Raw genomic sequence first — 23,462 nt, forward strand, 5'->3', positions numbered from 1 at the left:
AAAAAAAAAAGAAACAAAAGAAAGTGTTCCTGAAACCTTGTAACAATAGCACCTGCATTCCTGCAGCCCTCTGCACCATACAAAGCAGATCCACAGATTGCTGCCCCAAGCCATGGGGAGGTCAGCACAACACTTTTGACTCAAGATTCTAGGATCTTTTTTTTCTTTTTAATGTTATAACAACTTCATTTCTATTTTTAAAAAATGAGTTTCTTGATTTAGTTAGGGTCTCAGGGACCTATTAGCCACTGTCCTATTCAGTATGATGCATTTGTTCAGGCAAATCTTAACGTTCTTGTCTTCTTCAGAAGAAAGGGTTCCCGGAGTGCCTCAAAAACTTGAAGAAACGTGACTCTAAAATACGTTTACTGAATCTTGGTCCCTTTCATCATGTCCAGGTTCCCAGCCACTACCAGTATGCTTTTCACTTCCAAATGCACCTCCAGTCGTTGCAATATTGCTGTTCGCAATGTTACAGTCTGATCCTTGAGGTACAAGGCAACAGAGAATTCTGCTCAAACGCTTGGTAAGGATGCTACTTATCTGTGCATCCAAAGGACACATCGTGGGCAAGACTTGTCACAATTGTCAGTTGCACATAACTTCTAGGGGGATCCATAGCCTTGTCCCCATAAACCACTGTGCTCCCTTTCTTCTTCCACTGTTCCAAGGAACATGCTTACTGCCCATTTGGTGTGGAATGGTCTATGGAGAACATTAGAGTCTGATGAATTGCATATACAGACCTGTGCATAGGCCTTTTCAAGTTCACTCACAACTTCATCATGGATGCTTTCATGTAAAAACAGGCACTTCACAGTAGTAGACCTCTGACCAGAGGTTTTAGGCTCTTTGCACTACACAGGATTGCTTTCCTGTAATGACTTCAAGAGTCTTTATTTAATTGAGATATAATTGACATATAACAATATATTGGTTTCAGGATTACAGCAGAATGACTCAATACAGTGTATGTATATATTGCGAAATGATCACCACAGTAAGTCTAGTTAATATCCATCACCATACACAGTTACAAAAATTTTTTTCTTGTGATGAGAACTTTTTTTTTTTTTGCGGTACGCGGGCCTCTCACTGTTGTGGCCTCTCCCGTTGCGGAGCACAGGCTCTGGACGCGCAGGCTCAGCGGCCATGGCTCACAGGCCCAGCCGCTCCGCCGCATGTGGGATCCTCCCGGACCGGGGCACGAACCCGTGTCCCCTGAATTGGCAGGCGGACTCTCAACCACTGCGCCACCAGGGAAGCCCCATGATGAGAACTTTTAAGATCCACTTACTCTCTCAGCACCTTTCAGATACACAACACAGTATTATTAACTCTAGTCACCACACTGCTCATTACATCCCTATATGTACATTATATAACTGGAAGTTTGTACCTTTTGACCACCTTTACCCATTTTGTCCCCCCTTTCCCCACCCCTCCCCCACAGCAACCATCAATCTGTTCTCTGTATCTATCAGTTTGGTTTTTTTTTAAGATTCCACATATAAGTGAGGTCATACAGTATTTGTCTTTCTCTGTTTGATTTATCTCACTTAGCAGAATGCACTCAAGGTCCATTCATGTTGTCACAAATGGCAGGATTTCCTTCATTTTATGGCTGAATAATATTCCAGTGTGTGCACACGCACACACACGCACACGCACACACACACACACACACCCCCCACATTTTCTTTATCCATTCATCCTTTGATGGGCATTTATTGTTTCCATGTCTTGGCTATTGTAAATAATGCTGCAATGAACATCAGGGGTGCAGATATCTTTTTGAGTTAGTGTTTTCATCTCTTTTGGATAAATACAAAGAAGTGGAATTGCTGGATCATACCATAAATCTACTTTTAATTTTTTTGAGGAACCTCTATGCTGTTTTCCATAGTGACTGCACCAATTTACATTCCCACCAAGAGTGCACAGGGGTTCCCATTTTTTCCACATCCTCGGTGATGTTGAGCACCTTTTCATGTATCTGTTGGCACCTAGATGTCTTCTTTGGGAAAACGTCCAAATCCTCTGCCCATGTTTTATTGGGTTGTTTGGTTTCTTGCTATTGAGTTGTACGAGTTCTTTATATATTTTGGATATTAACCCCCTATCAGATACAGGATTTGTGAATATTTTCTCCCAGTCGGTAGGTTGCCTTTTCATTTTGTTGATGGTTTCCTTTCCTGTGCAGGAGCTTTTTAGTTTGATGTAGTCCCACTTGTTGAGTTTTGCTTTGGGTATTAAATCCAAAAATTATCACCATGACTGATGTCAAGGAGCTAACTGCCTATATTTTCTTCTAGGAGTTTTACGGTTTCAGGTCTTACATTCAAGTCTTTAATCCATTTTGAGTTAATTTTTGTGTATGGTATAAGATAGTGATACAGTTACATTCTTTTGCATGAGGCTGTCCAATTTCCCCAACACCATTTTTCTGAAAAGACTGTCCTTTCTCCATTGTATGTTCTTGGCTCCTGTGTCGTCAATTAATTGACCATATATGTGTGTGTTTATTTCTGGGTTCTCTATTTTGTTCCATTGATCTTTGTATCTGTTTTTATGCCAACACCATACTGTTTCAATTACCATAGGTTTGTAATATGGTTTGAAATCAGGAAGCATGATACCTCCAGCTGTTTTTTTTTTTTTTTAGGAGAACAACAAATATTTTATTATTTTATATATGATATATGAATCAACATAATTTCACAGTTGTCTAATCTTATTTATCATGCTATGTTTATTTTTAAGTGGTTTAAAATAATGTTCATATTTCTTTGGGGTAAGAAATGTATCTCTCCTTTCTTTGGGCCCCCATTAGATTCCCTCCTAGCAATGGCTTCTTTTTTTTTTTTTTTTAACATCTTTATTGGAGTATAATTGCTTACATTATTGTGTTAGTTTCTGCTGTATAACAAAGTGAATCAGCTATACATATACATATATCCCCATATACCCTCCCTCCTGCGTCTCCCTCCCACCCTCCCATACCTCCAGCTTTGTTCTTTCTCAAGATTGCTTTGGCTATTTGGGGTCTTTTGTGGTTTCAGACACATTTTAGGTTGTTTGTTCTATTTCTGTGAAAAATGCCATTGGAATTTTGTTAGGGATTGCATTGAATCTGTATATTGTTTAGGGTAGTATGGACATTTTAACAATATCGATTCTCCAATCCATGAGCATGGAATATCTTTTCATTTATTTGTGTCTTCTTCAATTTCTTTCATTAACATCTAGTAGTTTTCAATATACAGATCTTTCACCTCTTTGGTTAAATTTATTCCTAAGTATTTTCATTGCAACTGTAAATGCAGTTGCTTTCTTAATTTCTCTTTCCAATAGTTCATTGTTAGTGTATAGAAATGCCACACATTTCTGTATCTTGATTTTGTATCCTGCAACTTTACTCAATTTGTTTATTCTAACAGTTTTTTGATGCAGTCTTTAGGGTTTTATATATATAATATGTCATGCAAATAGTGACAGTTTTACTTCTTTTATGGTATAAATGCTTTTTATTTCTTTTTCTTGCATAATTGCTCTGGCTAGGACTTCCAGTACTACGTTAAATAAAAATGGTGAGGATGGGCATCCTGATCTTAGAGGGAAAGATTTTAGCTTTTTATGTTGAGTATGATGTTAGCTGTGGGCTTGTCATGTGTATGGCCTTTATTATGTTGAGGTGTGTTCCCTTTGTACCAACTTTGTTGAGAGCTTTTATCCTAAAAGGACGTTGAGTTGTGTCAGATTCTCTTTCTGCATCTATTGAGATGATCAGATGATTTTTACCCTTCATTTTGTTAATGTGTTGTATTATATTGATTAATTTGCTGGTATTGAATCCAAATTTAAACTACCTTTTACTGCAAGGCTTACAGTAGAAAATCAGGGCTAAGCTTTATAAAAGTTATCATTCTAGTTCTTACATTTTTCTTCCTTGCCTTCCTTTGCTTCCTTTCCTCCCTCCCCTCCCTCCCTTCGTTTTAGGGAAAAGGATTTAGTGGGAGAGAGTAGAAGAGTCATTTTGTAAAAAACCGAAGATTTATTTTGGAAAATGCATATAAGTGACTGTCTGGAGAAGTAGGAAGAAAATGATACATTCATTTCAATCTGAATAGGAATTTAGCCAGGAGCTTTGAGATTGACTGCAAAAATAAAAATTTAGGACTTCCCTGGTGGCACAGTGCTTAAGAATCCACCTGCCAAGGCAGGGGACGCAGGTTCGAACCCTGGTTTGGGAAGATCCCACGTGCCACGGAGCAGCTAAGCCCGTGCGCCACAACTACGGAGCCTGTGCTCTAGAGCCCATGAGCCACGGCTACTGAGCCCTCGTGCCACAACTACTGAAGCCCACGTGCCTAGAGCCCGTGCTCTGCAACAAGAGAAGCCACCACAATGAGAAGCCCGCTCACTGGAACAAAGAGTAGCCCCCGCTCGCCACAACTAGAGAAAGCCTGCACGCAGCAACGAAGACCCAACACAGCCAAAAATAAATAAAAATAAATTAATTTTTAAAAAATTTAATGAGAAGAGAAAACTCAACTGTGACTTTGGGAGAGGTGGGTGCTGAAATCTGTACTCTGAGGGAGTATTTCAGAGAAGCCCAAAATAATGGCATAGATGTCTTGCCATCTGTTTTCTTATTCCAGTGTGTGCCAACCTTTTGCAAAATGCTCATACTTACATAGGCATGTGCACACTCTATTTTGGCCTTTGAAGTGGGCAATGAACATTGCATAATAATTATCGCAAAATGGGACTTGAACTGTCTTGAGCTTTCTATGTGTTCATTGGCTGATTGATGCCTTGTACTCTGAGCATCTTCAAAGTATACCAAACAGAAGAACAGTTTTTGAATTGTCTTTAGAGTGCTCCCTATGGCTTCTGGTATATGAGGGAAGGTGGTGGAGAGGGGAGCGATTTGTTGTTACTTTCTGGGTCTGTTTTAAATGCCCCCTTGGCAGCATCCCTGCAACCATTTTGCTTTAATGTTTTCAGTTCTTCTTTGTTTTTAATCTTTTTTGAGACAACAGCTGGGTTCTGCTTTAGTACTTACTCTTGATTCCCTGTCCTATTGTGAGCCATTCTGATTTTTTTTTTAAGGGATGTGGCATCCTACTTTTCCGTAGTATTTAATTAAAAGTTTGCCTCTTTGGAACTTGTCATTGGCAACTGCTAGAAAACAGAGCCAGTGAATATTTTTAAGCCATCTGAAACCCTTTTTAACACTTTTGCAGTCTCCCCTATCCAAGGGTTGAGTGCTTTCTACCAACTCCCTGCTTTTGGTGAAAGTTCACAATGCATGCTTTACCTGAGATAAACTGTATGTGTTGATTTGTAACTTACATGAACTTGCCAAAAGAGGCGTATTTCCTGAGTTTTCGTTCATAATTTTCTGTGATTTTAGTTATTACTAAAATGGTTTAATTTTCTATATAGCAAACCTACTTCTGCCTCTGTTCTCTGAGACTGCCAATTCTGAATTTTATGCTGACATAATTTGTCCCCAAAATACGTATGCTCAGGTTACCAAGGGCATTCAGAGATGAATATCTCATTTTGCATATGGGAGGGAGAGAGTTAGGAAGGGTAGGGATAAAAATAACACTTTCTCCAAAAAACAACAACAACCAAAAAAAAAGCAGAATTTGCCCCAAGGCATTTAGAATGATTGGCTTGTCCAGATCATGAATTTATAGAATGAGCTATATATTTATGACAATTAAAAAAAATTATCCCACTGTTGATCAGATTTCTCATGTTCCCCAGTGCCATGGTATCCTCTTCTATCAGAGCCTTATCTAGAAAAATTACAGTGAAATGGAGCTCCTTCTGGGAAATAACCCAGCAGTGAGGAAGAGATACCATTAAGAGATTTTCTGAAAAGCCAAGTTTTAAACATTTTTTTAAAAATCCTCCATTTTATGCCGGATTATATGAACTTCACACAGAATTTAACATACAGTTAGAAAACAGCCTGTTGAAGCTGTCAAGATTTATTAACCTTCCGTCTGAGGTCTTTGATTTGAAATGTCCTTATTGAGATAGGACAGACCAAAATTACCCAGTGAATGAAGCGTCTCAGGATTCATGAGAAAAGTTATCCTAATCAGTTTTTTACTTTCTTTTTGCGATAACATAATTTTCAGGGTAAATCATTATGACACACTGAATTATAATCTACAAATTAGAATATAATTGTGCAATTTGGGTATAATTCTCTTGCTCACATTTTATATTAGGCTTATTTCTTTGCAGACGTACAGTACTGTGAGATTTTCATAAACAGCTATTTAAAGCCATTCACATGATCAACATAATATTTATAGATATTCAGAAAATGATTAATCTTAAGATTGTGGCAAAGCAGAAAATCTCACTGTGTGGGTTTGCCACCTCCCCCAATAAAAATGCAAGTTTTGGTTAAGTTCCCTGAATGAGTGTAGTGAAAATTCATTTCTTTTGGAACGATCATACAATTGAAAGACTCATTTAAATTAGGAGGGCACACTGGGCTTGGCAGAGGGCATTGTGTGAAAGCAAAGCATAATTTTCCTCCAAACAAAGACAAGCTTGTTGGAGAGCATGCTTTATTGCCTGGAAAATCTATATATATGCAAAGTTGCTCATCAATTCACTGTTGGGTTTTACGTGCTTGGTTTCTCCTTTTGTTTGGAAAAATCAAATGCTGAAAAAAGTAGGCATAGCTCTGCATGCTATAGGCACCAAGAGACCTACACATGCCAATTCTCTTGTTGAGCAGCGTTCCTGTGTGAGGAGCTGCCTGCAGGAGGGGTGCACAGACTGGGGCTTCAGGCAGGTAAAATCAGGGTGTATACTTCAGCAGAGCCCACCCAGGATTTCTGGAAAATGACATCTTTTTCTGATCCCTCCCTCTGACAGCCAGGTGGATATGGCGGGTAAAGTAGGTTCACATCCTGCAGACCATTCAGTGTTTTCTCTTTTTTTTCAAGCAGCTTTATTATTGTGACACAATGCACAGACCGTACAATTTGCCCACTTGCAGTATACAATTCAATAGCTTTTAGTATGTTGTACAACCATTTCCACGATCAATTTTAGAACATTTTTATCACCCCAAAAAGGCAAACTAGACCCCAGTGAGTGTTCTCTGCAGACCCAGCTTTGGGTAAATTAATGAAAGGAAGGTGGACATTCTCTAGGATGCTTTTAAATGGAAGTTCGCATCTTTGGAATTGCCTTCTCCAGTCTGTGTCTTAGTTTCATGGCATAACAACTGTATTCAATACTCATACACAGCATCTGCATGGTACTTTACAGTGTGCAGAGAGCACTTTCTGTCAAACTGCGGCTGAGAGGCGTAAATGGCAGCAGGGTGAGCTTGGGGCTGGGAGGTTCCCCGGTGACTGGCCTGGAGGAGAGGAACCGTGTTATTTGGCAACATCAGAGGGCTAGGCCCGCAGGCTGGAACCCGGGCATTTGAGCCACCTGAGCCCAGCTATGTGAGGTCCGGTCGAGGGTGGGGACAGCAGGAGAGCCAGTGGCCAGAAGTGGATCCAAGCTGAGAAGAGGGATGTAGGTACCAGAGGATTTCCATATAGGAGGTTGGGGGCTTGTGAGGGCTCAAACCTCAAGATGGAAGGTTGTCAGAATAGGAGACAAAGATCTGAAAGGGAGGTGGAGGTCATGTCATGGTAGACAACCAGATGGGGAAGAGGGCCACCCTTGAGGGAGGAGAAGCTGGAGTGGAGAGCACAGGAAAGCCGGGGAGAGGTCCAGCGTGGCTGCCAAATCCTGCACCCCCTGAACGCATCCGCCAGCCACACAACGTACCCCTCACACTCAGTCAGCATCGCCCAACCACCTCCTCTTTGCTCTGAGTGACTCTGATCCGTGCTTCGTTCTTTCCACCGTCCCCCCCCCCAGCTCCATACCTTTCCTCAGGCCCCCCACACTCTCTAGACCCATTTGGTTTTTTTTTTTTTGCGGTACGCGGGCCTCTCACTGTTGTGGCCTCTCCCGTTGCGGAGCACAGGCTCTGGACGCGCAGGCTCAGCGGCCATGGCTTAGGGGCCCAGCCGCTTCACGGCATGTGGGATCTTCCCGGACTGGGGCACAAACCCGTGTCCCCTGCATCGGCAGACGGACTCTCAATCACTGCGCCACCAGGGAAGCCCTCTCTAGACCCATTTGGACAGGCCACTCTAGTCAGCATTTTTGTTCAGACTCATATGCTGCCCTTTGGCCAGCTCCCTTACACACATACGTGGGATGAAGAGGCACTTGAGCAGATGTCCCAGCTCTTTGGGATATAGAGAGGCTGGACCTCTAATTGGAGGACGAACCAGAATGTCATCGTTTGTGGGGGGAGGGGACGTTGAGGGTGGGCAGAGAAGGTTCAGATGAGATTCCCACAGGTCCTGGGGTCCAGATTCAGAGAACCTCACTTGGCTGCCACATCTCTCCTTAAAGGTGTCATTTTCAGCTTGACATTTTCACTGGAGGAAGAAGCATCCCTTTTGTCCACATTAGCTGTGTGCTGTGTGGAAAAGTGGTTGGCAGTATCTCCTCTCCCAGTGAGGCTTATAAGGAATTTTTTTTTCTTTTTGCGGTACGCGGGCCTCTCACTGTTGTGGCCTCTCCCGTTGCGGAGCACAGGCTCCGGACGCGCAGGCTCAGCGGCCATGGCTCACGGGCCCAGCCACTCCACAACATGTGGGATCTTCCCGGGCCGGGGCACGAACCCGTGTCCCCTGCATCGGCAGGTGGACTCTCAACCACTGCGCCACCAGGGAAGCCCTATAAGGAATTTTTAATAAGGTACTCCTCCACTCCCTAAAGTTTTCTTTCCAGATTGTTCTAACTTTTTGATGCAATGTGCTTTAATTTTCCCCCCAAATTTAAATGTACCTCAATGTATTTGATGGATGTTATTAAAAAATCATGTCCATGTTTATTGGGGCAAAATGCAATGATATTTTCAAAACATCAGGGATTTTATTTAAACCTACAATAAAATCAAGAATACCTATATATTACAAATATTGGGAGACACAAATTCATGTCTTATACTTTGGGTTTCCATAAGCATGGCACACTCATATCATATTGTTTAGATTTTGTGTTGACTGGTGGAAAGGTTGTTTCTTTCCTTCTAGCACTAGAGAGAGAATTTATAGGAAAGCCAGATGTAGCTATTTTCTGAGAATTGACATTTGAAATTGAGTTTCTAGATTGCAGCAGAAATCAGTCTGTTTTTGTGTGTGATCAGAGGTTACTCTGTGTAGGACCGTTAAACTCCTCAGCTCTGCTTACAGTGGAGATGAGACATCTGGTGTCCTCGGGCCTCAAGACAGCCCAGTGTGGAGAATGCAAAGAGGCCAGAAGGCAATTCCCAGAAAACCTGGTTACAAAAAGGCTGGAAGGCTGACCCCTGAGGGCAGTGGCCAACAATCAAAATGATAGTGCTTGGAGAGCCTAGAAAAGTCCGCCTTGATCCAGGATGGCATTGAGACCAGGAGGGTCCTCTGGTCTGATGGGTGGGGCCCGGATAAAAGGGTTGCCAACAGAGAAAGAACAAACAAAAACCGGACCAGGTGACTGCATTGCAGTTTTGGGTCATCTGTCAAGGTTGGGCAGTATTTCAGGCTAGAACTAGAGGTGCAAGGGACAAGAAATATCCTCTAGGGAAGGAGGCAGGCAAGGGCAAGCAGGCTGTGCACTGCATTGAGGGCCGGAATCGAGTCCCATAAAAGGAGTGGACACATAAGGAGTCAAGGTCAAAGTCCAGCCATGGGGCCAAGCATGTGAGGTGGGATTTGGGGAAGGCTGTTGCTCTGTAGCCCTTTCCACCCCTGCACACCTCCTCCCCACATGCCAGATACCTAGACATGTGGCACCCAGGGACCACTGTCCCTGCTGGTGGGGACAGAGCTTCCACTTCGATAAGGACTTGCTGGAGAGTCAGAGGCAGCTGGACCTACAAAATGGGGGCAGAGCCTGTAACTGAGCCGAGTTGGGGAAGGCAGATGTTGACAGAATAAATGCACTAAGAGTAATCATTTAAAGTTTCAACTCTGACTCCTTGTCATTTCTTGGAAACTTAATTTTTATATAATTTTAAATATACTCAGAAAAAATGCAAGAATAGCATAAAGAACTCCCCTAAGCTTTTTACTCCAATTCTGCCAATTATTTACATTTTGCATCGTTTTCTTTGTCATTCTTTGTCTTTTTCATTTGTTTCTGAGTCATTTGTAATTTGAGACATTGTATTCCTCTATTCCTAAATATTAAATATTTCAGGGTATGTTTCCATAGAACAAGGACATTTTCTTATATTACCACAACACAGTTATCAAAATCAGGAAATAATACTCAGCCACCATCCATAATGTTTTGCTTTGTTTTTAACATCTTTATTGGAGTATAATTGCTTTATAATGGAGTGTTAGTTTCTGCTTTATAACAAAGTGAATCAGCTATACATATACATATATCCCCATATCCCCTCCCTCTTGTGTCTCCCTCCCACCCTCCCTATGCCACCCCTCTAGGTGGACACACAGCACCGAGCTGATCTCCCTGTGCTATGCGGCTGCTTCCCACTAGCTATCTATTTTACACTTGGTAGTGTATATATGTCCATGCCACTCTTAACTCTGTCCCAGCTTGCCCCTCCCCTTCCCCATGTCCTCAAGTCCATTCGCTAGTAGGTCTGCGTCTTTATTCCCATCCTGCCCCTAGGATCTTCAGAACCATTTTTTTTTCTTTAGATTCCATATATATGTGTTAGCATATGGTATTTGTTCTTCTCTTTCTGTCTTACTTCACTCTATATGACAGACTCTAGGTCCATCCACCTCACCACAAATAACTCAATTTCGTTTCTTTTTATGGCTGAGTAATATTCCATTGTATATATGTGCCACATCTTCTTTATCCATTCATCTGTTGATGGACACTTAGGTTGCTTCCATGTCCTGGCTATTGTAAATAGAGCTGCAGTGAACATTGTGGTACATGACTCTTTTTTTTTTTTTTTTTTTTTTGCGGTATGCGGGCCTCTCACTGTTGTGGCCTCCCCCGTTGCGGAGCACAGGCTCCGGACGCGCAGGCTCAGCGGCCATGGCTCACGGGCCCAGCCGCTCTGCGGCATATGGGATCCTCCCAGACCGGGGCACGAACCCGTATCCCCTGCATCGGCAGGCGGACTCTCAACCACTTGCGCCACCAGGGAGGCCCATGACTCTTTTTGAATTATGGTTTTCTCAGGGTATATGCCCAGTAGTGGGATTGCTGGGTCGTGTGGTAGTTCTCATCCATAATGTTTTATAATTTCTCTTCTATTATTTTAAACTGTCAGAGATTGAAATTTAATTAAATTTCGTTTTCTTCTGACAGTGTTGGGGGAGGGAGCACACGCAGTATTTTTTCTTCAAAAGGATGACATGGAAGCCTTTTTCAGGTTTACAAAAATTACAGTTGGCAGTCGATGGCACTACAACATAATGACACCAATTAGATAAGCCACCAGAGAGATCAGAGATGTTTCCAAGTGATATGCTTGCACATTTGTTTGCCTTGGAATTAAATTTTTACAGTGCTGTCTGATTTTCAAGAATAAAACTGAAATCACCACTTGGTACGATCTGTATATATGATCTTTATCTTTCTGTCTTAAACTCAGGAAAGATCTATTGACAATGCAAATTCAATATATTTTCCAGATTTCCCCCAATTGGGTTAAATGGAGGTGTAGCCCCAAAATGAGGTGTCTAACAAGAAAGCGATGGTGAAATGTGTTCTTATAGCAAAAGCTATCCAAAATGTATTATTAGGAAAAAAAAGACAAAATATCATGTACCATATGATCCCTTTTAAAGCCAATGGAGAGGTATATATTGGCATGAGCATAGAAAAACTCTGGGCCTTACAGAAGAAATGAGTGTCAGCAGTGGTAAACTCAGCAGTAGCCTGGGTAGGTCAGTAGGTGGGAGGGGAGTGAGAGGGGAGAATTATTTTTTTCATTTTACAAATTGTGTAGTTCAAATTTTTTACCATGAGCTTTTATTTATTTTATAGCAATAAAAAATTTTATACTAGAGAGGAAGAGTGGGAGAGAAAAAGGGACAGTGGTAGTTAGAACAAAATAAAAAGGCAAACTTATTTAAAAATGATGTGGCTTAGAAAGCAACAGCAATAGGCAGAATTATGAAAAAAATAAGTTGGATATATAAAATGAATCATTTTCTACCATCATCTATTTATATATGGCTGCCAGTTTTTTTCAGCTAGATTCATACATGGGTCTCTTAAAACTAAATTTTCACTAACGAGTGCATTTTGGTGCTAATTCTGGTAGAGAAGACTGGCTGCTCTATCCCTCTGTACTTTCTTTTAAATTACAAAATTGATTAGTACTTAGAGATTTTTGATGAGTTAAGTTTAGGTCTTGTTTTATCAGCATCAACTGATCTTCATGCTTCTTCTGTCCCTTCTCTAAAAGCAAGAAGCTTATTCATAAAGAGCAAACAAACATCACAGAGATATTTGACCATGGACATCATGTGGTTTCAGATGGCTTCTTTCATTGTATCTTCAGATTATCAGATTTTTTTTTTTTTTTTTTTTTGCGGTACGCGGGCCTCTCACTGTTGTGGCCTCTCCTGTTGAGGAGCACAGGCTCCGGACACGCAGGCTCAGCGGCCATGGCTCACGGGCCCAGCCACTCCGCGGCATGTGGGATCTTCCCGGACTGGGACACGAACCCGTGTCCCCTGCATCGGCAGGTGGACTCTCAACCACTGCGCCACCAGGGAAGCCCCAGATTTATTTTTGTAGATCTTCATCCATTAGGCTTATTTCTCTTTCAGGCATTAATTTTTTAACTGAGAATGTAGCCCTTGGCCAAATCAGTATGAGAAGAAATCATGATGTAGAGGGAATGGGGACTAGTATTTATTGTGTGCCTGGGTTGTGAGGTGCTTTACCCAGGTTATCTCATTCAGTCCTTCCCAACCATGAGGGGTATGGGGTAATATTTGTGCTTTATTACTGGGGAACCTGAACCTCAGAATGTTGGAGAAATACTATCAGTAATTCATTTACTTACTCATTTGCTCAACAAATATTCATTGAAAGTCTGCTATGTTCCAGGCCCTGTGCCGGGTCTTAGGTACACAGTGGGGGAATATAGATGTGGTCCCTGCCCTCCGTAAGCCTAGAGTAGAACAGAGGAGAGAGCCACTGGACCAGCACACACTCATATACAGTACAGAACCGCACAGTACCTGGGCACACTGACAGCAACGGTATGATGCTGGGAGAGAGAATAACAAGAGACTCCTGTAAAATGGGAGCTCAGAGAAGGCCCTGCGTAAGTGCAAGTGACTGGAAATTGGCAAGGATGAGCAGTGGGAAGTGTGCTTCAGGCAGCAGGAGGCCCGGAGGGGAAGCTCACGTGCTGGAGGATCTGAAAGTGCCAATGTGATTGGAGACGAGTAAAGGGGAAGAGTGTAGGAACTGAGGCTGGAGGGGCAGCTGGGGGCCAGGTCCAGTGACGGCTCAAAAATCTTGTTAGCACCAGTGGTGGTTTGCAAGACTGGGATGGGAATTCATGTTTGCCTAGATCCTAAAGCTTATATCCCCCCAACTCTTTCAGCCTTGCCCTTTCTCGTGCCCTACCCGCTAGGACACAAGCCACTCTAGTGTTTTCTGCCACACTGTTTTCCGGAATGGCGAAGGCACCGCTTTCATTATTGACACCTCCTAGTGTTCATGAGGAGAGAAGTGGAGGCCTAGTCTGTTACTTGATGATATAAAGGGGATTAGAAAGGATGGGCCTGGGTGAGGCGCATAAGAGCACAGTCTGCAAGGAAAACAGTTCAGGTGATCTAGAGCAGAGAGGTGACAGGAACCAGGAACCACTCAAGGAATTCAAGTACGGTATTCCACAATAAACAGAAGCTTCCAGAACCACACAGAGCTGTTAACTGGGATTCCCCAGATATAGGCAGTCAGTATATATGGGATTGGATTGACAAGGATGTTTCAAGGTTGTTTACAGCACCTTGGAGCAGAACTAATAGAAATGTTACCAATGAAGGGAGATGAAGAAAGTAGGCACCGTATGTGTGAGCAGAAAAGCTGCAGGAGTTTGGAATAAATTCAAGTAGAAAAGCTCCAAAGGTCAAGAATAGTTGAAGGTAAGAAGTAGCCAACTCCAGGCTGTCGAGTTCCGTCAATGTATGAAACAGGCAAAAGTCACTGCCCTTGTATAGTTTCCATTCGTGGATTTGGCCAAAACCGGAATCCTGTATGCACAGTGGGCTTTCAGGGTAGGATTGGGGTTAAGGAAGTAGGTCAGGTGAGAAGCCTATGGATGCTTCTAGAGAAACTCGGTCAGAAAATAACCACGGAAATGCATAGTGCTTATGCCCCAGTGGTTTTGGGTTTTGAGGGACAAAGCCAGAAACTAAAGAAATGCCTCTAAAGTGGAAGTTCAGATACCTGTTTGGGCCACGAAAAGACCCCTCCCCCACTGTCTTAGTCTGTTCAGGCTGCTATAACAGAATACCACAGACTAGGGGACTTTGAAACAACAGAAATTTATTCTTTCCAGTTCTGAAGGCTGGAAGTCTGAGGTCAGGGTGCCAGCATGGTCGGGTGAGGGCCCTCTCCCAGGCTGCACCCTCCTCCTTGTGTCCTCACATGGCGGGAGGGGTTAGGGAGCTCTGTGGGGTCTCTTAGAAGAGTACTGATCCCATGCATGAGGGCTTCACCCTCCTACTTAAACACCTCCCAAAGGCCCCGCCTCCTAATACCATTACCTTGGGTGCTAGGATTTCAGCATATGAATTTGGTGGGCCACAGCCAGACCATAGCACCTTCTGAATCACTACTCGCCAATCCCCTCCTACACTGCCTGCTGCCCTTTATAAGTACATTGTAGAGCAAGAATGTAAAGTCAAAATGTTGGTAGCTTGTTCTAATGGGATGACAGTCAGGGCTGTTACTTTCTGTGAAATGATCCTTTATTTTAGGTTTTTAAATGATTGAGGCATCCTAATTTTGTATTATCAATATTTAAGCACTTTCTTGGAATTTGCATGTTCCCATGATATGTATTACGATATTCCTGTTAGTTTTATAAGTGCTGGGCTTCATCTTTTTAATTCAGGATAACTATACTTAATAGTCATCACTTTGAAGACGAATATGTTTAAATAAAATGTCAATCAACAGGTTTTTATATAAACAAGGAGGTAGCGGTTATTTAGAGACAATGTTCATAGTCTCATTGATACATTAGATGGACTGTAGTAGGTTCAGGCTTAGCAAAAAAGAGAGTTTAGGAGGATTTCCTGTGCAATCACAGCTCCAGAACAAATTATTTTATGACTCAATTAAGTAGCATTGACCTACTGTGTGTGTATGTCTTCCTCTCAATTTGAGTTTTTCTAAGAGAAGCTCATGGCTTTTCCAGTCCCTCAAAGATGCAGAGTGTGCACTAAAATTATAATAATTCCCGTGAGCCCCCGAAATCGCGGAACCTTTTAGTCATATTAAAAGCGCACGTGTGTTGAGTGTGCTTTGGCAAGAAATCTGAGGCTTTATTATCAAGTCTAAGTACTTGGAGGTTGTTTGGCCTTGGGAACAAAGGGTCTTTACCACCCCTGCTCCCCGTCCCTCTCTCTTCCCTCTCTGCTAATCTCAGGCCCCTTTGAGGGGCCACATCCAGGCCTGCCCTCCCCTTAAGGGCTTAATGCCTTCCTTATTTTCCCATCAAAACCGTTCTCCACACAGGAGCCAGAATGATCTTTTAAAAACACATGTCTGTTCTTGTCACTTCTCCACTTAAACCGCTTCCAACTGTAGTAGGATAATGTTCCAAATTCCTCTCATGGCCTCCAAGGCCTTGCCTGTCTGGACCGTGCACTGCTGTGTCCCCACTGCCTTCCCCTCTCCCGACACCCTCACCCTGACTCTCCTGCCAGAGACGCGTCTTTGTCTGCACACCACCCCCGTTCCCCCTCTACGTGGAAGGCCCTCTGGCCCCTACCTCCAAGCCCTCTCAGCCTCAGGTTTCACGTCCTTGCCCTGACTCCCAGCTCTGAACTTGCCCCCCGCTCTACCACCCAGCCACGTTTTCAGTGCACCTTTTTGACTTCTATCCCCTGGCACCACTGCACTGAGATGATTGTATGATCACGTGGGAATGGCTGTCCCCATCCCTAGAAGCAAAGCCCCTGGGGATCCCACTGTGAGGACCCCACTGTGCCTCTCTTTTCCCCTTGACTGATGTAGTGAATGCATTTTTCTCTCCCTTTCCCTCTGGGCTAATCTGACTCATCTCTGTGACGGAGTGAGGGCTGCCTAAGCTGTATTCCTCACCGCCCTGCTCTCACTTGAGAGAATTTGAGGGTCCCTCCACCTATTGGCTGGCATCTCTGCACCTTCACAGGCCAGGAGGAGAGAGAATTTCAAACAGGAAGTTTTTGAGGGAGACTGTATTTGCTTACTTGCAGCACCATCTTACTCGGGCTTCATTCTAGGATTCTTAAGCGATTCAGGTTTGGGAAACTTCCTCCATTAGAGCTATCGTTGTGATAATTGCCCTCCAAACTACAGCTCTTTCAGGTTACTCATGAATTAAAAATGGCCGGGAGTTGGCAAACAGATTTTGCCTCCATTTAGAAATATCTATAGTAGGGCCAAAGGATGAATTAAACATCACTGAAGAAGAGGCAATGGAAGTTCTCTGTGCCCTGTTAGGGCGATGCTAGAGAAGTCAAAAAACAAGGAAAAAGATTAAGTGGGCAGTAAGAGGTAAATTCGGTCCAGCCAGTGATCTGCTGTGAGAGAAGCGGTACATAGGGCTCTAAAAGGGTAAAAAGAAAAACTGTGCATGAATGTTTCCCTCTACAACTGCTTCTACTCTTCACATGTTTAAGAATTCTCTAGATCTCTGGGATTTTAGAGCAATGTGCCATGTCCGTTTTCCCACCATACATTACACATACAGGAGTTGTGAAAGAACTCTTGCCAAGAAACAGAAAAGATGGGGGGCCTATACTTTACCTCCCTATTCTAAGTTATCCTACCACATAATCAGGATACTTTCAGAGAAAGTACAGACAACCTGTTTGTCATTACATTTCATGAACTCAGCTTTAATACTTTGGGAGACCCTAGTACAGATGTAATGAATGGGACATGATGACACAGCATATCCCCCCACCCCCGGTAGAGTCCCCTCTATTCTTCCCCAACCCTGGACACTGCCCACCATGAGCTGTCATTAGCATGTCCCTGTTCTGAGCACATGTGCATCGCCCCTACCCTCAGGTGTTCACAGCAAGGCCTGTCAATCATCCTCATGGCTTCCTGTTTTTAATGTTTTTCTAGTGTTGATATCCCAGCCTAAGGATGTTATTTACGTTTTTCCTGAAACCTGAGGATCTCTTAGGTGGATGGGGTTGGTGGCAAAAGGCAGGGGACAGTTGCTGGGAAGGCTTGTACCCAAAGCTGCGGTCTGCGCCTGGCTGCTGCGGAATGTGGTGACAGTTGGGTGCTGGCAGCCTAGATGCCTTGGCAGCGGGCAGCAGCTCGGAGAACACCCAGGAAAGCCCTCAGTGTGTCAGGAAAGCCTTGACTTCTAGGGTGGGGAGTTCTGCCCTACTGGGACCCTCTCTTCTCTTGTCACAGAGGATCCAGCTAGGGTTCAGGCTGCCAGCCTTTATTCTCTTTGTGCCCTGCTTGGCAAATTGAGACTGGCCTTTAGAATATGACATATGTCTACTGTGCCCCCTCCTCCAGCAGACACCACCCAACGTTTATATCTGGCTCCTAGGCTGCAGCTGGGCCATGTGGAGCCATTGCACGGAGTAGGGAAAGGTACCCCCTGCTCTGGGTGGGAGCAGCCCCAGCCTGGGGCTCAAGGCTGTGGAACAGAGCTGGGTTTACCCACAGCCTCCCTCGGCCTGGTGGCTGCTCTGCCAGCCTCCCAGCCAGCCTCCCTCAGTGGCTTTGGGGGCACAGAGAAGGGGCTGAGAGATGGACCAGGTTTTAACCTTCCTAAGACTGTCATCTTTTGTCTTTTCTCAGAAAACATTAGGATAGCCAGTGGCATATCTCCACCTTGATTTAAGAACAGGCTTCTGGCCTCACTAGCCTGAGGACTTCTTCCCTGCACTGACTTTGCTTTAAAAACTGGCCAATTGTAATTTAGAGATTTTTTTTTTTTTAAAGATTTTGTTAACCAAAATCAGTTCTGATGGCTGAAAGGCTTTACTTATTTTTGTTCAGTTATTTCTGGGCTTCCTCTCCTGGGCTCTTCCCTTCTCCTTGGACTGTTTTACCATGTGGGTATGAAAATAGGCAGTATATTGTAAAATTACTTTAGAACATCGACTCTTTAAATTCTTATTTCTCCACAGCTCCCTTTAGCAGACAGGTCAGTGGATGTATTGTGGGTCTTTATATTGTGTGTGTATCAACAGCCTCAGTAATAAGAAGCCACTTCGAGAGTGTTCTTTCCTAAAGCTGGAGACTCTGCTTGGGAAATATCATCAAATATATTGGGATTAGTTTGATCAATTCTTGATTGTTTATTACTACTACAGTAATCGTTTATTAAGTGCCTAATATGTGCTGGGCACTCCTCTAGATTTTATTTCTCATCCTCCCAATGGCCCTGAAAGATGGGTGATATTATCCCAGGAAACTGAGGTAAGTAACTTACTCAGGTAGCATGTAGCAGAATCAGAATTAAGACCTCTTTTTGTGTGATTCCAGCATCTGCATGCTTTCTATTACATCAGAGGCGCTTGGGTTTTTCCACTGAAGTTCTCTGAATGTAGAGGAAATCAATACATAACGCCTTGGGTCTAGACCCTTTGTAGCTAGAAGTAGCCAGAAGCAAGCTCAAAATTTCTTTGAAGTCGCATGCTTTAATCTTTAAAATTTATGCAGATTTAGTTTTCTGCTCCATAATACAAAAGTAATGCTTTAAACTATTTGACACAAAATAAAATGTAAGCTCTAGGAAGAGCTCCTGTTAACCCTTGTCACATGCCCTCTTGCCCTGCTGGGCGCTACACTGGGGGCATCTGCACACCTCAGTTTGAGAAGGGCAGCATTGCACCATGACACATCTCAGTTAAATTCTTAGTTCTACCAGCTTTGTTGATAACCCTTTCAGATATGGAGCAGCCTGTCATTTGGCCAATCTACAACCATAGACGTCTTTCTAACAGAGAATAGAATCCCTAACACTTCATAGGCAAATCCTAATTTGGTCTTTGTTGATTCTTCATGGAGATCTTTTTTTTTTTTTTTTTTTTTTTTGCTGTACGCGGGCCTCTCACTGCTGTGGCCTTTCCCGTTGCGGAGCACAGGCTCCGGACGCACAGGCTCAGCGGCCATGGCTCACGGGCCCAGCTGCTCCGCGGCAGGTGGGATCCTCCCGGACCGGGGCACGAACCCGTGTCCCCTGCATCGGCAGGCGGACCCTCAACGACTGCGCCACCAGGGAAGCCCCTTTCATGGAGATCTTTGAGTGACATCTGTCTGGCTGGAAGTTTAGAGATTATTTAATTTTGTCGTTTGTAAACTTTTCTTTTTTAGAAGCAAAAGTCATCTTTCAAATGAAATTGCTCTGAGAACTCTAAATTATATATCAGCTAAAAGTGAAGACACTCTAGTTGAAGGTTCTGCTTGTGTGGTACCCTTGCCTGAGGGTCCTCCAAGGAGCCCAGGGTTCTGCAGAAATAGGTTTTAAAAACCCACTTCACCCACTCCCCACCCTCCACCTCTGGCAACCACCAATATCTGTTCTCTGTATCTCTGAGTTTGGGCTTTATATATTTATATATTTTGGATATTAACCCCTTATCAGATATATGATTTGTAAACATTTTCTCCCATTTAGTAGGTTATTTTTTCACTTTGTTGATTGTTTCTTCTGCTGTGCAAATACTTTTCAGTTTAATGTAGTCCCACTTACTGATTTTTGCTTTGATTGCCTTTGCTTTTGCTGTCAAATCCAAAAAAAAAATCATGCCAAGACCAACGTCAAGGAGCCTACAGCCTATGATTTCTTCTAGGAGTTTAATGGTTTCAGGTCTTATGTTCGAGACTTTCATCCATTTTGAGTTAATTTTTGTGTATGGTGTAAGATTGTGGTCCAGTTTCATCCTTTTGCATGTGGCTGTCCAGTTTTCCCAGCACCTCCTTTGTTGTAAATTAAGAGACCATATACGTGTGGGTTTATTCCTGGGCTCTGTATTCTGTTCCATTCATCTACATATCTAATAAATTATTTTTAAATTCAATTCAGCAATGACATTTATGAAACAATTAGAAATTTGCACTTGACTGGATATTATGGAGATATTGTTACATTTCTTAGTTGTGATAGTGGTGTTATGGTTTTGTTTGGGGGACGAAAAGAATCCTTACCTTTTAGAGTTTCCTACTGAAATATTTATGGATTAAATGATATGATATGTGGAATTTGCTTCAAAATAACTCTGGGAGGGGCAAGTGGATAGGAGTGTAGATGAAATAACATTAGTCATGAGTTAATAATTATGGAGGATGGATGTTAAGTATGCGGTGTGGTATTCTTTCTATTTTTATATATGTTTGAAAATGTCCATTCATGTTCCAGAAGTCAACGATAAGTGTTAATATCCTATTATGTGTAAGGCAGGGTACCCTGTGTTGCAGGAGATCGATGTTTCACAAGTGCAAGGGGCCTTGTCTGCTTGTTCTCTGCAGTAAGCCCAGTGTCTAGGACACAGTCTGCACATAGTAGATACTCAGTACAAACACACGCTGAAGCCCAGCCCGCACTCTGCGCCCCAAACAGCTGCTCTGTTTTCTGTTCCCAGGAGTGGCAGCCCTTGGTAACATGCTCCAACGAGGTCTGAGCCAACCTCAGACCTAGTGCTATGGAGTTGAAGGAAGGCGGAGTCCTGTTCATTTAGGAGTCAGCAAGGTGCTTCCCTGGAGTTCATGGAAATTGACATTGAGGTGCCCGAGACAAATTGCATCCATTGCATCCAAAACAACATTTCTAAGCAAAGCAAAATTGCTCCTTTAATTTAACATGAATTATTTCTTTCAGGAGCCTGTTATTGTAGTTGCTCACAATGATAGGAATACCTCAAAAGACTGTAGGGGGTCATAGAAACTTCTTAGAACATAACCTAGCCCATCTGCTCTCTGTGAGCCTGTTTTGTTCAGAGTCCAGCATAATAAGATGCCCAGAAGTGTGCTTTGATCAGTGCTTTCTCATGAGGAAGAAGAGTAGATAGTATCATAAGAAAGAGGAAAAGCAGAATTGGGGAATTATCAAAGGAAATGTCAGGAATGCAGGGTGATGGATTGGTCCCATGTGTACCTTCGAGTGATTAGTTAACTCAGAGGCAGAGAAAAATCATGATTTTAAATGTTTGCATGCAGGTGTTAGTATAGTTGCCTCAGAATGAGAAGAAAAAGGATTTAAAAAAAAAAAAAGCTAGTCACATCTTGACTAGAAGAAGGCTCTTTTGAGAACTCGTCAATGTTACTTTACAAACACCATTCAAATCTACCAAATGGGCCAGATGGCTGCTCAAATACTGCATGCTGCCAGCTGCCCATTGCTACAGATGAAGTCTTTTCTGCTGACGTTTGTGTAACCCACAAGCACGTTATAGAGTCTTGATTCCTTTGGTGCTGTTTAACATGTGTCATCATAATTATAAACCATAAGTATACATGACACCATGTAATAAATAAAATTGCCCAGCTTTTCATTCTGAAAGGGGAGGAGGCTGTACTTATTACCTGAGAAGAGAGGATGTCTTACACTCATTTTCCATTCTTCATAAATGTCACTCCTCTCTTGTTGGGTACTCTACCTACATGCTTTATGCTCACCAAGCCTTATCCCTTCAAAACAGACTCCCAAGGCTAATATGTATCGCTGAGCCCCAGGTTTTAAAGCAGGCCTGGACCAAAAGTTAGGGGGAGAATTCAGGGGAATCCAAATAATTCTAAATGAAGCCAAACTATTCTATTTGACCACAAATCAAAAGTTCTTTGGAGGTCACATAACAGGCAGGTGTACAGTGTAAAAGGAAGTTGGTAAATGGCGATGAATCAGCTCCTTTCAAAACAGACATTTTCTAGAGATGCATTTCTTTTTGCTTTGAAAGACAGCTGATTCAGTGCTATTCACCTGTTAAGAAGGCGGCACTTTCATTTGTATCTGCATCTGCAAAAACCAAATGCCTTTTCCCTCCTCAAAAACCTGAGCATGTGTTTGAGAGCATGAGAAACTGGGCAAGAGGTGGAGGGGAGGGTAAGAGCCCACACGTTTGGCTAATCAGTCACAAATACATGGAGGAATGGGCTGCGATAGAACTCCCTCCCCAACAGGGGCTCTTTCAGTCTCATCCGGGAAGACCTCTTTAGAACACAGCATTTTTATTTTAGGCCCCAGAGCCCAGACAGCACGCTCCATGGCTCTATAAATACACGACTCAGATGCTTCCTGACACCCAGCGTTTCTGCTTTTTAACATGTAAATACACGAATGCTCAAAGTGAGTAAATATCTGTACACTGAGTTTACAATCTTGTCTTTCAGAAGTATCGACAGTACATGGCAGGACTTCTGGCTCCTCCTTATGGTGTTATGGAAACAGGCTCTAACAATGACAGTAAGTGAAAAATACGAACATTTTGTATATAAAAATCTGTTGTGCGGTATGTGTTTCCATGTGACAAAAAAATACTTCCTACACCAGCTTGACAGTAAGTCTCCAGACTCTTTTGTGGATAAACAGACCCACCAGCCCACACTTGAGTTATTTTTAAAAATTGTTCCTATAGTATAATTTTGTGGTCTTAGCTGATAGAGGGAGGTATGCTCTGGTACTAGTTGCAACTTCAGCATGCTTTCCCAGAATACCTTCATTTTAAAGTGTTGTTTCTGGGCTCTTTGAAAAATGGGGTTCATGAACTGTGTTGGTCGTAGACACCTGAGAGCCACACCTCTTGCTTATTTTGATGCTACACATCAAGGAGAGAAGCAGCGGGATTCATTCTTTATTCTTCTTAAATCGTGGCCTCTTCAAATTCCAGACCTTTTGTAAGAGATCTGGAATCAGCCAGATCAGTCTCTGGCTGATCATAAAAGAAAGGAAGTTTTTCTCTGTGATGCTCTTATCTAATGGGTGCCCACTAGACTCGAAGAAATCCTGTGTCCTGAGTCTGTTTATCTGTTCATGCATGTCAGAAGCATCTTTTTAGCACTCGATACCATCCCTGGGAGTTGCTCGTGGAGGCTCTGGGTCCCCTTACTTGGCTCTCGTCCGTATATGTGTTACAAGGCAGCGAGCCCTGAGGTTTCTGAAGCCGTAGCACCTCAACACTGACACACTGATGGATCGAGTAGTACTTCCACTCCAAGCA

General features: G+C 43.0%; 1 protein-coding gene across 8 annotated transcripts in view; it reads left to right on the plus strand.

Moving 5' to 3' along the window:
* Positions 1 to 22,629: 22,629 nt before the first annotated feature.
* RAPGEF4 (Rap guanine nucleotide exchange factor 4) overlaps positions 22,630 to 23,462 on the plus strand; it is a 143,640-nt gene continuing 142,807 nt past the window's right edge. For 7 of the 8 annotated variants that reach the window (XM_060105795.1, XM_060105797.1, XM_060105792.1 and 4 more), the window contains exon 1: positions 22,636 to 22,708. In XM_060105795.1, coding sequence (XP_059961778.1) covers positions 22,651 to 22,708 — 58 coding nt within the window. In that variant the 5' untranslated portion in view covers positions 22,636 to 22,650. Of the gene's footprint in view, positions 22,709 to 23,462 lie in introns of all 8 variants that reach the window. The other variant, XM_060105799.1, reaches the window with a different exon arrangement.

Source organism: Mesoplodon densirostris, chromosome 8 (genome assembly GCF_025265405.1).
Source record: "Mesoplodon densirostris isolate mMesDen1 chromosome 8, mMesDen1 primary haplotype, whole genome shotgun sequence".
In the NCBI taxonomy this organism is placed as follows: domain Eukaryota; kingdom Metazoa; phylum Chordata; class Mammalia; order Artiodactyla; family Ziphiidae; genus Mesoplodon; species Mesoplodon densirostris.